Here is a 16,397-nt window from a genome sequence, read left to right as displayed (position 1 = left end):
AGAGGGTTGGGGTTTTTTTTTTTTTTGACCTATTGTTTTGCAAATAGATTCTGTTATCAAGCTTCTACATACTAAAATGATGAAAGAGTATCTTTCAAGAGAACTACTGAAGAAGTTGGTGTGATTTTATGTAAGGATTTGGGGAAGCTAATGTAGAGCTCAAGAGTCCTCCCATAATTCATCGCTTGTACCCTGTGGGCTTTTCACTAATATTAGTTGAATGAATGAATGATTGCATATTGCAAACTTTTGACTTGTCAGTTCTCCCTAGATCACAATCTCAGATGTTAATGACTAGCCATTCACGTTCATATTATTAATTGAGGTTAGAAAATGGGCTAACTACCACAAGAAGTGGGGGGTGGATACATGGGAGGGGGTGGGATCTGAGGGACCAGGGCGAATCACCGGGAAACTTGCTTGACGGAGGGCTCAAGAGGCCCCTGGATACTGACACTGAAGTCAAATCCCCATATCCCTGAGGATATCAGAGCAGAAGACGGCATTCACACCCCTCAGGTGGACTCCATGGTGCCAGTGGATATATTTTCCCTCCAGCCCTCCTTTCCTTTGGTTGTATTCCTCTGGCTTCTGTATGGCCTGGTGTAGCCAGATAAGAAAACCTGACCCCTCAGAGTCCCCTGCTCTGGCTGAACCCCACGCCTTTGGGTTCCTACCCAGTCACAGATTTTAAGGCCTCCCTTGCCGCCCATGTATGTGACTCTGGTGGGCCACTTCTGCCATGATGGCCCTGGGGCTCTCTATCCATTTCTGTTGCTGGCATTGCCTTGATGGGAATCCTCCTCTCCATGCCCCTCCTCACCAGTCGGTAAGTATACAAAACTTGAGCATGTCACTTTTTTTGTTCCCTCAAACTCTTCTGAGGGAAAAAAAATGGTGGACAAAAGGTTAGTTTCCCCATGGAGCAACAGTGGTCACCCTCCCTCTCAGGGCCCTTGCTGCCTGCACCACCCCAACTGCCTCTTTGTCCTCCCTGCCCTTGGCTGCGCTATTGGTTTGGTGACTTTTTCCTGGGTCAGAGCTTGCCTGCCCCTTTGTTCCCGCATTTCAACCTCCTTTTCTTTGAGTCATTTTACAGCTAAGCATCTCCTAGAATAGTAGGTAGAAAAAGGAGAAGGATGGGGCCTAGGTGGCTCAGTTGGTTAAGCATCCGACTTCGGCTCAGGTCATGATCTCACGGTTCGTGGGTTCGAGCCCCGCATCGGGCTCTGTGCTGACAGCTCAGAGCCTGGAGCCTGCTTCAGATTCTGTGTCTCCCTCTCTCTCTGACCCTCCCCTGCTCACACCGTCTCTCTCTCTCTCAGAAATAAACATTAAAATAATAATAATAATAATAAAGGAGAAAGATGCATTGATCTGTGTATTTTGCTTCATTTCCCTCCTCGACTAAAAAGAAAAAAAAAATCATGGGCAAAAGGTTAAAATAAATGTGGTTATGAACTTTCACTGACATCTGCCCACCTCTGATCCTGTGTGGGCATAGAAATTAGGGGATGACAGTGGCAGAGTAATAACATTTGGACAACGTATAGGACACTCTGCTCCAGGTCCCGAAAACTCCACCTCAGAGCCATGTGGTCTTTCCCACTTACGTGCCAAACAATATTTTAAAATCATTTTTCATACATGCCTTCTTTTATTCCATAAATACTCAGTGAATCCAAATAGCATGCTAAGGTGTGTATGGATATGCACGCGGAAGCCAAGGCATAGAGCCTGCCCACAAGTCTGCCGCTGGTCATGAGAGAATCCAATAAGGTGGTACAGAGCGAGTGAAGGAAAGACCCAGAAGCAGCAGGGAGGCACGGGGGGGAGACACACCTTACTGTTTGCTGGGGTTCCAGGTTCCCAAAAGGAAAATGAGAGTGAAACCCATAGGTTTCTGAGACTTCTGAGGAATTAGTTGCTTGCAAGAAATTGTCTGGTTTCAGAAGCTATGATGAGTAGTAAGGAATTCCTGTACTTCACTGGCAAATTTTGATACTGCAATTTCTGTTACAAGCCTAACCCAAGAGCTTTTCTTTCAAAGGAAATCATCAGATTTGGCAAATGATTGCTTCTCTAGAAATACTTCTTACTAAAAGGAATCCTCATTTCTTTTGTCCTCTGAACTCAAAGGGAAGAAAAGTTCAAGAACATAAATAAACGTTTCATTCTTTCTGCCTGCGTGAGGGACTCTGTGACCCCTATCTCCCGACCCTAGCACCCTGAGGCTGCCCTCCCTGAAACACTGGAANAGAAGAGGGATAAGCTGAGATGTGGCAACAAAGGGACCATTATCAGATTTCCCCTATATTGTCTATGAAGTATTACACTCTCTGGGGATCTCATCAAGCGGTATATATAATATGCAGAGAACCCTGTGGCTCCCTTCACTGTTTAATACATCAGATCAGTGTCTTCGAATTCTCAGAAGCCATTTTTTTCTTCCTCTAACAAACTCCTTTTCTCTTTCATATCTCCCTATAAATCTGATTTGAAAAAAAATTTGTTTAAACAAACCCATGGTGTCAGATTTGTTCTAGCAACGTGAGGCCACAATATATTCTACTCTTGGTAGTTCAAGATAAAGCTTCCCCGAAGAAAAGGAAGAGATTAAGTGAAGCCACAACTGTAACAGTGCAGCACAACTGGGTGAAAGGCTATTAATAAATGGTGTGAATTGTAGAACTGTTGAACGGAACATACTTTTTAAACAAGCATATGAAGAGGACACTCTGTGTCCAGAATTGTACAAAAATGCTTTCCTATAAATATTTAAATGTAATCTTATCAACTTATTTGCTGAAGGTAATAGTAATAAAATACTACTAGTTACCATGTGTTGAGTGCTTCCCAAGTGTCAGGAACATGGTAAGAGGCCCACATGCATCATCTCATTAAATCTCAAACAATCCATGAGATAGAGGTGGTCGTTTCCATTCTCATGACCCAAAGATAGAGGTGAGAGAGAGTGCACACCCGGCCACTTTCCCAAGGGTCTGCTGACTGTCAAAGAGGGGCGAGGCTGTAGGACTCCAAACCCTGCCTGTGTCTCTCCCCATGGTCCACAGCAAAGGCCCCTCACCCTGGGTCTCCGTCATCCTTGCCATTACGGCACAGCTACCTTGCTGGCTCTTCTTCCTCTCCTCACAACAAATATTTCTTGACTTTCCAGGAGTTAATGAATAGCTAATATTTCCAGATAATAGCAGCATCTAAGAAATTGCCCAAAGTGCTTTAAAGCAGTGGGTTATCTTAAGGAGATCCAGTACAGTAGTCTCCCCGCTGCCCCCTTATCTGTGGTTTTCCTTTCTTCCATTTCAGTTACCAGTCAGCTGTGTTCTGGAAGCCGATGATCCTTCTCTGACCTCTTGTCAGAAGGTCAATAGTTGCCTAACCTTACATCGCAATGCCTGCGTTATTCACCTCACTTCATGTCATGACATGGGTATTTTATCATTCTGCATCATCACAAGAAGGTGAGTATAGTGCAGTAAGATATTTAGAGAGAAAGACCACATTTGCATAACTTTTATAACAGTATATTGTTATAATGTTTCTATTTTATTATTACTTATTTATTATTACTACTTATAATATTACTGCAGCTAATTTTTAAGTTAAACTTTATCACAGGCATGTCTATATAGAAAAAACACATAGGGTGTATGGGATTTGGTACTCGCCATGGTTTCAGGCATCCACTGGGCGCCTTGGAACATATCCCCTGAGGGTAAGGGGGAACCTCTCTATGTCCTCTTGGCTGTCAGTTGCTTGGGAAATAGAAATCATTACGGCCAACCATCCCTCCATTGTAGGAAGTTAACCATCGTGGCTGTTTAGAATTACAGTTATAAGAAATTCTGAACCGGCAAACTGTGACTTAATAAGGTTTTAAAGCAACTTTTAGACAGCTGGGTTATCGAGTGCTTTTGGAAAATTCTGCGCCACACATTTAATTCGTTGCCCTGTCTCTGCAGTGACATATTTGTAATATTCATTTGAATTCTAAAAGAAATAATTTTAGTTGAGAGCTGCTTGAAATTGTCTTCCAAATTTCTATACTGTCTGTGACAAGGAGATTTTGGAAACACTGACCTGGCTTATTTTTGTTTCCCCAGTTTCCTGTTCTTTCCTCCTGTCCTTCCACGTGTAAGGCAGAGCCCTGAGGCTCACTGCCCCTCAGTAATGAGGTGGGAGACATGGGCCCTGCTTGGAAGAAAGGGCTGTGGCACAACTGGACATCAAGGCAAGTCCTGAAAGTCCGATTCTCTTTATATATAGACAGAAGGATTTTCTAAATTCCATTACCTGTCATGTAACACATTAAGAGCCAGGGCTCGTAGACTAGCTCTACGCACAGTCTGGGAGAGGAAGGAGACCTTTCCCCTCTGGCCCCAATGGACTGTAAGAAGATGAAAAGGATGAAGCTGGTCGGCTCAGAGCCCCACCTCCCAACTCTGGGGCGTGGTCTCAGACTCCGCCTTGAAGCACATTGTCCCTGTGCCCCTCACCTAACCACAGTCAGACAGAAGGGTAAAATCAATGCCTTGCGGTGTTCCGCAACTCAGCCCCTGACCCTGCCCTAGCTCTGTTGTTTCACAGAAGGCATTTGAAGATCCCCATATGCTGGGTGGAGGGTTGTGGGAGCAGCCAGTGGAGGTGGCTGGCACCCTATGAGAGGGACACTGGGGAGAGTAACTGAATCATCCTACATTGGTCTGGACACTAAAGGGGAGTCACAGCCATCCTTGCGGGTAACACAGTGCCACTGGGGGCTGAGGTGAGCCATGTCCGGGAGGGCCAGAGCCTGGACCAGATCCCCTAAATCACAATGTCAGATGCTCCCAGATACAGGTGCGCGGGAGCATCGCCATGGAACCTGGAGGGACCAAAGAAGGTACAAGGGCCTGCACAGATGGCCCTAGAAACTCTTCTCCCCTCTACGCCCCACAAGCGGTCTTCGCGACAAACAAGGAAATCTAAGATACTAAGTCATCCAAAAGAGCCAGAGTTACCACTTTAAAAGTGTCTAAATGATAGGATTGAGTTGGATTTTCTAAGCTGGACTAATGCTAGTGTTTGTTTATTTTTTTCTCCTATCATCCGACAGAGTAGGAGTTTACAGGGAAGATCTGATCTCCTCAGGTGGCTAACCACCTACCCTGACACCATTTATTTAAGAGTACCTCTTTCTAATAGTGCCTACTGATTTCAGATGCCACATTTGACATTTGATAAAATCTAATATATATTTGGAGTCTATTTGTATTCTGTTCTATTCATATGCCCATACCAAACTGCTTTATTTTTATAGTTTTAAGTCTCTTAAGGCTATTCCTTTTCTGCTTGTTATCATTCTTTTTTTCAGAAAGTTCCTGGCTACTTTTGCTTATCCCCACAGAAACTTNAAAAAAAAAAAAAAAAAAAAAAAAATCCTGTCAGTAAGTTTTGGGATTGCACTAATTTTATAGGGTATTTTTGTTTGTTTATAATTTATTTATTTTTTATTTAAATCCTAGTTAACATATAGTGTAATGATTTCAGGAATAGAACTTACTGATTCATCACTTCCATGTAACACCCAGTGCTCATCCCAACAAATATTCTCCTTAATGCCCCTCTCCCCTTTTAGCCCATCCCTCCATCCAACACCCCTCCAGCAACCCTCAATTTATTCTTTGTATTTAAGAGTCTCTTATGGTTTGTCTACCTCTCTGTTTTTATCTTATTTTTGCTTCCCTTCCCCTGTGTTTGCCTGTTTTGTTTTAAATTCCACATATGAGTGAAATCATCTGATACTTGTCTTGCTCTGACTGACTTATTTTGCGTAGCATAATACACTCTAGTTTCATCCAAGTTGTTGAAAATGGCAAGATTTCATTCTTTTTGATTGCCAAGTAATATTCCAGTGTGTGTGTGTGTGTGTGTGTGTGTGTGTGTGTACCACATCTTCTTTATCTATTCACCCATCAATGGACATTTGGGCTTTTTCCATACTTTGGCTATTGTCAATAATGCTGTATAGCTTATTTTTTTAAGGACAATGGATATGTCAACTCTTATCCAAGAATTTGGTATAAGCTACTTTTGGGGTTTTTTTTTTAAGGCCTATTGCTACCATAATTCTACTTGATTATTAAATCAAGTAAGCATTTGTAAGCATTTGATCTATCAACAAACATATCTTGAGGCCACTTTGGAACATCATATATTCCCCTCCTATTTTTAGGAAAGATAGGTGTTCTTGGTTTTTGTTTTTTGTTTTGTTTGGGTTATCCATTGCTGTATAACAGATCATCCCCAAAAAGTGCTTAAACCAATAACTAAATGGTTAATTGCTCATAGTTCTGCAATCTGAGCTGGGCTCACCTGAGCGGTTCTTCTGCTCACAGTCGCTCATGAGGCTGCATCCAGCTGGCAGATTGGCTGAAGGCTGAGTTCAGCAGGGACTCAGGATGGCTGAGACTCTCTCTCTTTCCTTGTATTCTCAGGGCCTCTTCCCTGCCAAGTGGCCTGTCCCCATGATTTCTCCAGCAGAGAAGCTGGACTTCTTACATGGTAGCTCAGGGCTCCCCCAATTCACAAAAACAGAAATTGGCAGGTCTTCTTGGGCTTAAGCCTGGACCTGGCACATTACTTCTACACTCAATTTAGAACGATTCATAGATACACTCAGATTCAAGAAGAGGTGGGCGTGGGCACTACGTAAAGGCCTGGAAACTGAGAGGCATGGTTCAGTATGGGCCACCACAATAGTCTTAAATTTTTCCAGTATGCACTACTACATCTTCAGTAGCTAACACAATGCTAGGCTCACAGTAGATTCTCAGCAAACACCTGTTGAATGGCTATTACTGAAGCATCTGGCTAATAACGTTGCATATGTAAGCAGCACCACTGGAAATGTAGAAGTTCAGTTTCTGAAGACAAGGTCTGAGAAACTATCTGCAAAGTCACACCTCTAGCAGTGCTTGCCTGCCGCTCTTACATGTTGAGGTCATTTATATTTTCAGTTAGACACCATTCTACTTCTTGGAAGGCATCCTACTTCTTGGAAGGCATCCTACTTCTTGGAAGTCATCACCTATGATTATGCCTCAGGAAGGCATCTTTCCTGAGAATCTATTCAAAATACACATTAAACTAATAAATAAGTTGCAGCATTTGTGTTCTGTGGAAACAAAGGGGAAGTTCTTTGAGGAGAGTGGTTAATGTGGAGGGAGGCCAGGAGGTTTCATTGTTCTAATGAGTCAGGGAAGACTTCCTGGAAGAGGTGGTTTCAGAAACCCTTTGAAATGATGGGAGAAGATAGAGGTTGATTGGGGATATTCTGGGCAAGTGTTGTGACCTAAAAAGGAATACCCAAGACACAAGAGTTATATAATATATTGCTTGGCAATCTGTATTACTCTTGTGTTGGTGAAGAGCTGCAAAGAATGGGGAGGCCATTTGGGGAAGGTGTTTGACAAGATTGTCCAGGCACTTTCTGCAAAAGCTTTCCAGTGCTTGGAATGCTTTTGCAAAGGCGAACATTTATTGAGTCTTAGAATCCAGAAGGAGATAACTTTGGCGTTATCACTTCACTGCTCGGGCTCCTATTCACTTCTGGAAGGGTTCATATCGAGGCACAGGATGAGCATGACTGTATCTCAGGTTCACAGGTGCCAGAGTGCAGCAATGCACAGCCTCAACAGCACCAGTTTTAAAAGCGGCTTCCCTGCGGTGCCTGGGTGGCTCAGTCATTTGAGTGTCCAACTCTTGATTTTTGGCTCAGGTCGTGATCCCAGGATCGTGGGAATCAAGCCCTGCATTGGGCTGCATGTCTAGAGTGGACCCTGCTTGGGATGCTTTCTCTCTCTCTGACCCTCCCCTGCTCACTCACTCACTCATGTGTGTGTGTGTGTGTGTGTGTGTGTGTGTGTGTGTGCTCGCACATGCCCTTTCAAATAAGGGAAATAAAAATAAAAATGGATTCCTTGAAAAGAAATACTGATACTAGAAGGAGGCATCCTGGGTGAGCTCCAGCTACCTAGAGCTCTATTCCATATTGAGTAAAGCTGCCCGTAAGAAGCCTGAGCTCCCTGAAGAACATAATACACAGGGCATGTCCCCTGCCAGGGAGCACCCTGCAAGGGTGACCTCTGCCCATTCTTTGTGACCACCTATTTCACAGTGAGTGTGGGGAGAAGTGGCTGGGAAATGGGCAGGAAAGGCACTGTTTTTCCTGCTTGATCCAACACTGCTGAGTAACCAGCGAATTCCTGGAACTGCCTTTACCATCTGTGGCTCTTATTCGGAACCATACTCTTGAGTCAGACAGCCAGGAAGGTTACTAAATATTTGCCACATGTAGAATCCTCAGCCAATCTCCATAAAGATGCATGAGGTCACAAGTGAAAGTAAGTCCCAAAAGTCATCTATCTAGTTCCCCTGTTATCGGGAAAAGAGAACGCCAGATAACCAAGATAATTAGCTTTTAGGAAAAATAAGCTTTGGTCTCAGCCCTTATAAGGTTCTGGGAATACATTAATGTGATAAAATAATTGGAAAATGAGACTCAAACACCATGGAGAAAGAGGATTGATTCACCCTGGGGAAAAGCAGGTTGAAGGGACAGTGCTTTAGTTCTATGGAAGATTCTGAGGCGGAAGAGAGAGGTCAACACTTCTCTTCCTCTGCAGGGGAGAGAGCAAGAGGAAATGGGTCTAAAGAACAGCATGTGGAACTGAAAATGAACACGAAGCACTGCCAAACATCAGCATTATTACATCCTATGACACCAAGGGTAGGTATAGACTCTTCATTAAAAAAAAAAAAATCTGTCAGTTATAGTCTTGTCTAAACACAGACCAAAACTGATCTAGAACAACCTCTACAAAGTCATTCTATGTTATGGTTGGTAAAAACAATTATTTATTAATTAAATACCTAATAGTTTATTAATTATCCATAGTAATTATCATTATTCTTTCTAATTCTCCATAATAAATGGGTTTCATTTTTATGGTAAGATAACAATTTAAACATTTTTTTTCTTCTAATCTTCTAGGACTTAAAAAATTATAGTTAGATTTTTAATAAAGACTGGAAATGCCTGGTATATGAAAATATGAGACATAAAATTTCACTACTTTTATGTAGATAAGTTGTATGAACCTTTCCTGGAATTTCTTACTTTAAAAATAACATAGGATATTCTCTAAACTTACTTCTTTTAAGTCCTGTTATATTACACAGTCTACTGAAACTATCACCTGGCTTAAAGAAACAAAAGTCCAAAACTCAGTGGGGTGTTGCACACTTCCATAAAACAAATCAGATTTTTAAAAATACATTTTTCAGTTCTTTTGCTAGTTCACATCCCACATTCAACTGACATGTATTTGGAAATCATAGCATGAGTTTATCAGTATTCTAAATTATTTATTCTTTTAATCTGTTCTCAACAAATTGGGGTTTGCCTAACATACTATTTTTGGTGAGTTTGGTCATTTGAGATAGAATTTTAATAATGTTCACCATGTGAGCTAGAATATCAATAAAAGAGAGGCACTTTACCTGCAAGCCAAGAAATAGATGTAAAATAACAACAACAACCCAGTCCTGGTCTGAATCATAGCCATGAAGCCACGCAATAGCTTACCAGACATGTGCATTATGATACCAAGCTACACACCAAAATAGGGTAGATGTTATTGAACACTGGAAAAGGGCAATCACTTCTAGCTCGAATGATCAAGATAGTCTCCATAGTGGGAGCATTTGAGCCACATTTAGAGCATAAGTAGGATTTTGATTGACCAGAAAAGGCATTCTAGGCAGAGGGAATGACAAGGGCAGAAGTGTGGAGGCAGGGGCCAACTTATTAGGGAACAGAGGCATTGACATAGCTGGATTAGTTAAATCAGAAGTACTTCACATGGGCTTTAAATGCTATTCTAAGGTTTAGGACTGCATTTTTCAAAAAATGGGGGGTCATTGGAGGTTTTAGGCCCAAGTGTGTGTCTCATTGCTTGTGGCACTATGCCAGATGGAGATACACAAGAATTACCCAAAGACATATTCCTGACTTTTCTATTCAAATGCATCACCAGGGTTACTACATATGTAAGAACGAAAACAAGAAACATAAAAACAAAAACAAACAAAAATACAGAAATAGGAGGGGAAAAAAACTAGTTTGAAAGTTGGTAAAGAAAGTCTCAACTACATGTTTTAAAAAGTACAATTAGGGAGGAAGGAAAATATTTAATTTGACCCTCAATTTTAATAGAACTCAGGGAAATGCAAATCAAGACCACAAACTAACATTTTCCACCTATCAGACAGACAAAAATTAAGATATCTGACAATGACTGGTAGAATAATTAGACAAAAATCAACACGGATATAGAAGAACTCAACAACGCCATCAGCCAACACAATCAAATAGACATTTGTGGAACACCACCCAACAACAGCAGAATACACATTTATTTCAAGTGTTCATGAAACATATAGCAAGATGGACTACATCCTGGACCATGAAACCAGACTCAATAAATTAAAAAGAATTGCAATCATACAGAATGTATTTTCTGACTGCATGGAATCAACTAGAAATCAATAACAGAAAGATAACAAGAAATCTTCAAATACTTGGACTAAACACTCTTCTAAACAACCTGTTTAGGAACCCTGTTTAGGAAACAGGAAATTTCAAGGGAAATTTTAAAAATACCTGAACTGAATGAAAATGAAAATAGAACGTATCAGAATTTTCATGACACAGCTAAAGCAGCACTAAGAGAGAAATTCATAGCTTAAATGTATCTAGCTTTCACCTTAAGAACCTAGAAAAAGAAAAGGCCAAAAGCAAGCAGAAAGGACATAATAAAAATCAATGAAATTAAAAACCGAAAACAACAAAGTAAATCATTGAAACAAAGAGATGATTCATTGAAAAGATAAACAAAATTGACAAACCTCTAGCAAGACTGACAAAGAAAAGAGAGAAGACACAGATGACCAATATCAGGAATGAAACAGAATATACAAGAGAATCTCCAGGTATCAAGAGAATAATAAAGGAATGCCATGAGCAATTATACACACATAGACGTGGCAACTGAGATGAAATGGACCAATTTCTAGAAAAATATGACCTACAGCAACAACTCACTCAATATGAAACAGACAATTTTAATGGCCTTATAAGGCTATTTACTAAAGGAATTGACTAAAGTCCCCCACTCCCCTAATCTCCAGTTCCCAATGGTCTCACTGGAGAATTCTAAACTTTTAAAGCAGAATTAACACCAATTTTATACAATCTCTCCCAGAAAATTGAAGAGGGAGCATTTACTATTTCATTTTGTGAAACTGGTATTATCCCGATACCAAAACTAGACAAGGTCAGTACTTCATGAATATAGAAAAAAGAACTTAACAAAATATTAGCAAACTGAATTTAGCAATACATCCAAAGAATTATACATCATGACCAAATGGTGCTCATTCCAGAGATACAAGTCAGTTTCAGTATTTGAAAATCAATCAATATAATCCACAGACTAAAAATGAAAAATCACACTTATCAATTGATGAGGAAAAACTATTTGAAAAAATTCAACAATGATTCATGATAGAAACTCCCAGAAAAACAGGAATAAAGGGGAACTTTATTTCCTTCGGTCTGATAAAGAGCATCTACAAAAACACTACAGCTAACATTATACTTAATAGTGAAAATCTGAATGCTTTTGCCTCTAAGATCTGGAACAAGGCTAGAGAGTTTGCTCATATTCAACATAGTGCTGAATATTCTAGTCAGTGCAGTGGGCAAGAAAATAAAGTAAAAAGTATCCTTTTTGATACAGATCAAAAAGGAAGAAATGAAACTGTCTATATTGGCAGATGACATGGTTGTTTACCTAGAAAATCCCAAGGAGTCTACAAAAAATTCCTAAAACTAATAGGTGAGTTCAGTGAGTTCACAAGACACAAGATAAACCTACAAAAATAAAATCAACACACGGACGGGGCGCCTGGGTGGCTTAGTCAGTTAAGCGTCCGACTTTCGCTTAGGTCATGATCTCACGGATCGTGGGTTCGAGCCCCGCGTCGGGCTCTGTGCTGACTGCCAGCTCAGAGCCTGGAGCCTGTTTCAGAGTCTGTCACTCCCTCTCTCTCTGACCCTCCCCTGCTCCCGCTGTCTCTCTCTGTTTCCTAGAAATAAATAAAATTAAAAAAAAAAAATCAACACATGGACACTAAAATTTAAAATCTTAAAAGAATAACTCAAGAAAGAACTATTTAGGTGTTAATCTAACAAAACACACATAAGATTTATTTGCTAAAAGCTACAAAATGTTGATGAGAGAAATAAAAAAGTAAATAAGTGGAGAGGCGTGGATTGGAAGACTCAACCTAACAAAGATGCCTATTTTCCCCAAATTTATGTATAGGCTAAATGCAATTCCTATGAAAATCCCAGAAAGGGTTTTTTTTTTTGTAGACACACACAAGATTATTCTAAAATTTATATGGAAAGACAAAGAAACTAGAATAGCTGAAACAATCTTGAAAAAGAGGAAGAAACTTGCAGGAATCAGTCTATCAAATTTCAAGACATTATATAGCTGTGGTAATCAAGACTATCTGGTACAGGCAGAGACACAGACACATATATAAATAAAACAGAATAAAAAACCGAGAAATAGACCCACACAAACATGCTCAGTTTATTTTTGACAGTGATGCCAAAGTAATTCAATGAAGAAAAGATGGACTTTTGGAGAAATGATGCTGGAGAAATTGGATATCCAGGGACCAGGAAAAAAAAATGACCCTAATTAAAACTCACATCTTATGGAAAAATTAAGTGCAGGGACACTTAAATATAAAATTCAGGGACATCAGGATGGCTCAGTCAGTTGAGCTCAGGGCATGATCTCATGTTCTGGAGTTCCAGCTCCACATGAGGCTCCAGCTGACAGTGAACAGCCTGCTTGAGAGTCTCCCTCTCTGCCCCTCCCCCACTCACATGCACACGCACTCTTTCTCTCTCAAAATAAATAAATACACTTAAAAAATTTAAAATATGTAAAACGCAATGCAAAAACTATGAAAGATTTAGGAAAAAAGTGAGAGACAATCTTTAGGCTCTAGGGCAAGTCAAAGAGTTCTTAGACTGTATCAAAAGCATGATCAGTAAAAAGAAAGCTTGGTAAATGGGACTTCATCAAAATTGAAAATTGTACTCTCCAAAAGGCCTTGTTGTTAAAAGGATGAAAAGACAAATTACAGAGTGGAGAAAATATTTGCAAGCCATACATCCAAATAGAGACTCGTATCTAGAATATATCAAGAGCTCTCACAACTTAATAGCAAAACAACAACCCAGTTATAAATAGATAACTAGAGACATATATATAAAATAGACACAAAGAGACATATTACTGAAGAGCACACACAGATGGCAAACACATGAAAAAATATTCAGCATCCTTAGCTGTTAGGGAAATGCATATTTAAGCCACAATGAGATATACTACTCACCTATCAGAAGGGCTAAAATAAAATAGTGACAAAACAAAATGCTGGAGAGCATGCTGAGAAACAGTATCATTCATACATTGCTGATGGGAATTTCAAATGGTTCAGTCACTCTGGAAAGCACTTTGACAGTTCTTGAAAAACTAAATACCCAACTACTCTAAGACCTTGCAATTGTACACCGGGGCATTTCCCCAGAAAAACGATAACTTATGTTCACACACAATCCTGAACACAAATGTTTATAGCAGCTTTATTCATAATAGCTAAGAACTGGCGCCTCTCAATGGGTGAATGATTAAATGAACTGTGGTATATCCATACCATAGGATACTACTCACCAATAACAACAAAAATGAACTGTTGATAAAGGCAACGACCTGGATGAACTCCAGAGAACTATCTGAACGAGGAAAAGTCAATCTCAAAAGATCATATATTGTATGACTACATTTATACAACGTTTTTGAAATGACAAAATTATAGAAATACAGCACAGATTAGTGGCTGCCAGGGATTAACCATGGGGTGGACCAAGTATGAGACAGCGGTGGTGGTAACTACAGATAGTATTGCCAACACTCATGATCTTTGTGGTGAGGGGAACGTTCTATATCTTGACTGCATCAATGTTAGTATCTGCTGCAAAACTGTACCAAATCTTAAAAGATTTTACCACTGGAGGAGACTGGGCACACAGGATCTCACTATGAGTGAATCTCAAACATCTCCAAATAAAAAATTTAATTGAAAAAGCCAAAAATGACAAACACAAAATTTAGGATAGTGAAAGGGGAAGGAGATAGAATAGGGAGGAGCATAAAAGTTAATGAAAGATATTGGCAGTGTACTGGTTCTTGGATTTGATCGTGGATTTAGAGATGCTTGTTATATTATTAATGAGTAAAAAAGTGATAAATAATTAAAAGAACCAATGATGACAGAGTAGAAGGAATCAAGAATAAAGATTAATTCAATTTTGCGTACCTGAGCTATGGGAGGTAAATGACAAACTAGCCCAGCTCCTTTTGAGAGGCAGACTTTGGGCTGCTTTTTTTTTTTTTTTAATGATTTGCCTTTTATTTATTTATTTTTTTAATATTTTATTTATTTCTGAGAGAGAGAGACAGACACAGCGTGAGCAGGGGAGGGTCAGAGAGAGAGGGAGGCACAGAATCTGAAACAGGCTTCAGGGTCTGAGCTGGCTGTCAGCACAGAGCCCGATGTGGGGCTCGAACCCACGAACTGTGAGATCATGACCTGAGCTGAAGTCGGACGCTTAACTGACTGAGCCACCCAGGCGCCCCTGGGCTGCTTTTTCACACAAACCTAAGGCTCTTTTAGCCCTAAAGATGCCAAGAGCATGGACGATTGTTAAGAGAGAAGAGAGATTTCTTGAAACAACCCCAGTCACCCATATTGAGTGTCTGAGGGAATATGAAAGCTATTGCTCTCTTTCTAATGAAATCTATGGCACTATCAGTGGACATCACTCACAGTTTATTCAGGTAGCAGATGTGTGACCAGTGCTCTGAGCCCAGCTCTGTGCTAGACACAACAAGCAGTTGGAGCTGTCCCCAGGGAAATTACAAATTAGTTGTAGATAGTAGTAAGTTGTATGGGAAATGAATGAAATTATTTTAAAAAGTGAGTCACAAATGTCTCATTCATTGTTTTAAAGAGAATAATAAGTAATCTCTTCAAATACTAGGTTATTATAATTCTGATGGTATGCTATAACTTAGGGCTGCATTCGATACTAGCATTGCATAACTAGTGAAAACACTTTTACTAGATGTCGTTCTGTAGGAAACAGACTTCGAGGGGGACAAAAGAAAAAGCAATCAAGTATTGTGTAACGTAGGTTACCATGGCACTTTTGTAAGTCATTAATGTGCTTTGGTGCTAGGTGCTGGACCTTCTCTGGGGGCCGCACTTCTCATCCAAAGGCTACTTGCCCCAATGTGGGTATTTATTATTTATTAATTATACATTGATCATGAATATTAATCAAGTTAGTGAGTACATGTTCTACTTGAGTTTGAATGCCAACCCTGACACTTATTTGGGTAACCCGGGCAAATTCCTTAAGCTCTCCTTGCTTGGATGATTTCATTTCTAGTGCTAGTTATCCCTACATCCAGGCACTGGGCTGGGTAGTGGGGCTAGAGTGATGAATAAGACATTGCCTTTGTCTTTGTAGGTTTTCTAATCTAGTAGGGAAATAAAGAAGTGTAAATAAGGAATGAGGCGTTAATATATATAAGAACTGGAAAGATACACACCCAACTAACAGCTAGAATTGTGGATGGTGATCACTCTTAATTTATCCTTAATGGTTGAGTCTCCCTTTTTTTAAAAAAATCTTTTTAATGTTTATTTTTGAGAGAGAGAGAGTGAGTAGGGGAGGGACCAAGACAGAGAGGGAGACACAGAATCTGAAGCAGGCTCCAGGCTCTGACCTGATGCAGGGCTTGAACCCAAGAACTATGGGATCATGACCTGAGCAGAAGTTGAACGCTCAACCAATCAACCTCCCCTTTTATAATGGGAGTGTATTCATACATTTGTTATGCAAATGAAAAAATTTTAACTTCATAAAGAAGTAAAAAGATATGTAGTTAATTCTGATTGTCAAGGAAAGTCTTTGTGGAGGGAGAGATGCTTAAGCTATTTTGTGAAAGAGCAGCTGTTCATCAAGTCAACTGAGCGAGGTGTAGGAAGGGTATATATGTGGAAAAAAGATGAAAGCAGAAAGACAAAAGCCACATGGTCTGGAGGATCGCAAGCAGTCATCCTACATGAGCATAAGGGGTGGTGTGGCTCTTGAAGCAAGAGAAGGTCAGAGAGATGGA

At 40.2% G+C, this 16,397-nt stretch overlaps 1 protein-coding gene across 1 annotated transcript in view; it reads left to right on the top strand.

Moving 5' to 3' along the window:
• Positions 1–8,693: 8,693 nt before the first annotated feature.
• Positions 8,694–16,397, top strand: part of BATF3 (basic leucine zipper ATF-like transcription factor 3) — a 29,558-nt gene continuing 21,854 nt past the window's right edge. The window contains exon 1 of the mRNA XM_077763103.1: positions 8,694–8,791. Coding sequence (XP_077619229.1) covers positions 8,738–8,791 — 54 coding nt within the window. The 5' untranslated portion in view covers positions 8,694–8,737. The remainder of the gene's footprint in view (positions 8,792–16,397) is intronic.

The sequence above is a fragment of the Crocuta crocuta genome, unplaced genomic scaffold (genome assembly GCF_008692635.1).
Source record: "Crocuta crocuta isolate KB4526 unplaced genomic scaffold, BGI_CrCroc_1.0 scaffold3, whole genome shotgun sequence".
Classification (NCBI taxonomy): domain Eukaryota; kingdom Metazoa; phylum Chordata; class Mammalia; order Carnivora; family Hyaenidae; genus Crocuta; species Crocuta crocuta.
This window is presented reverse-complemented; position numbering and strand designations above follow the sequence as displayed.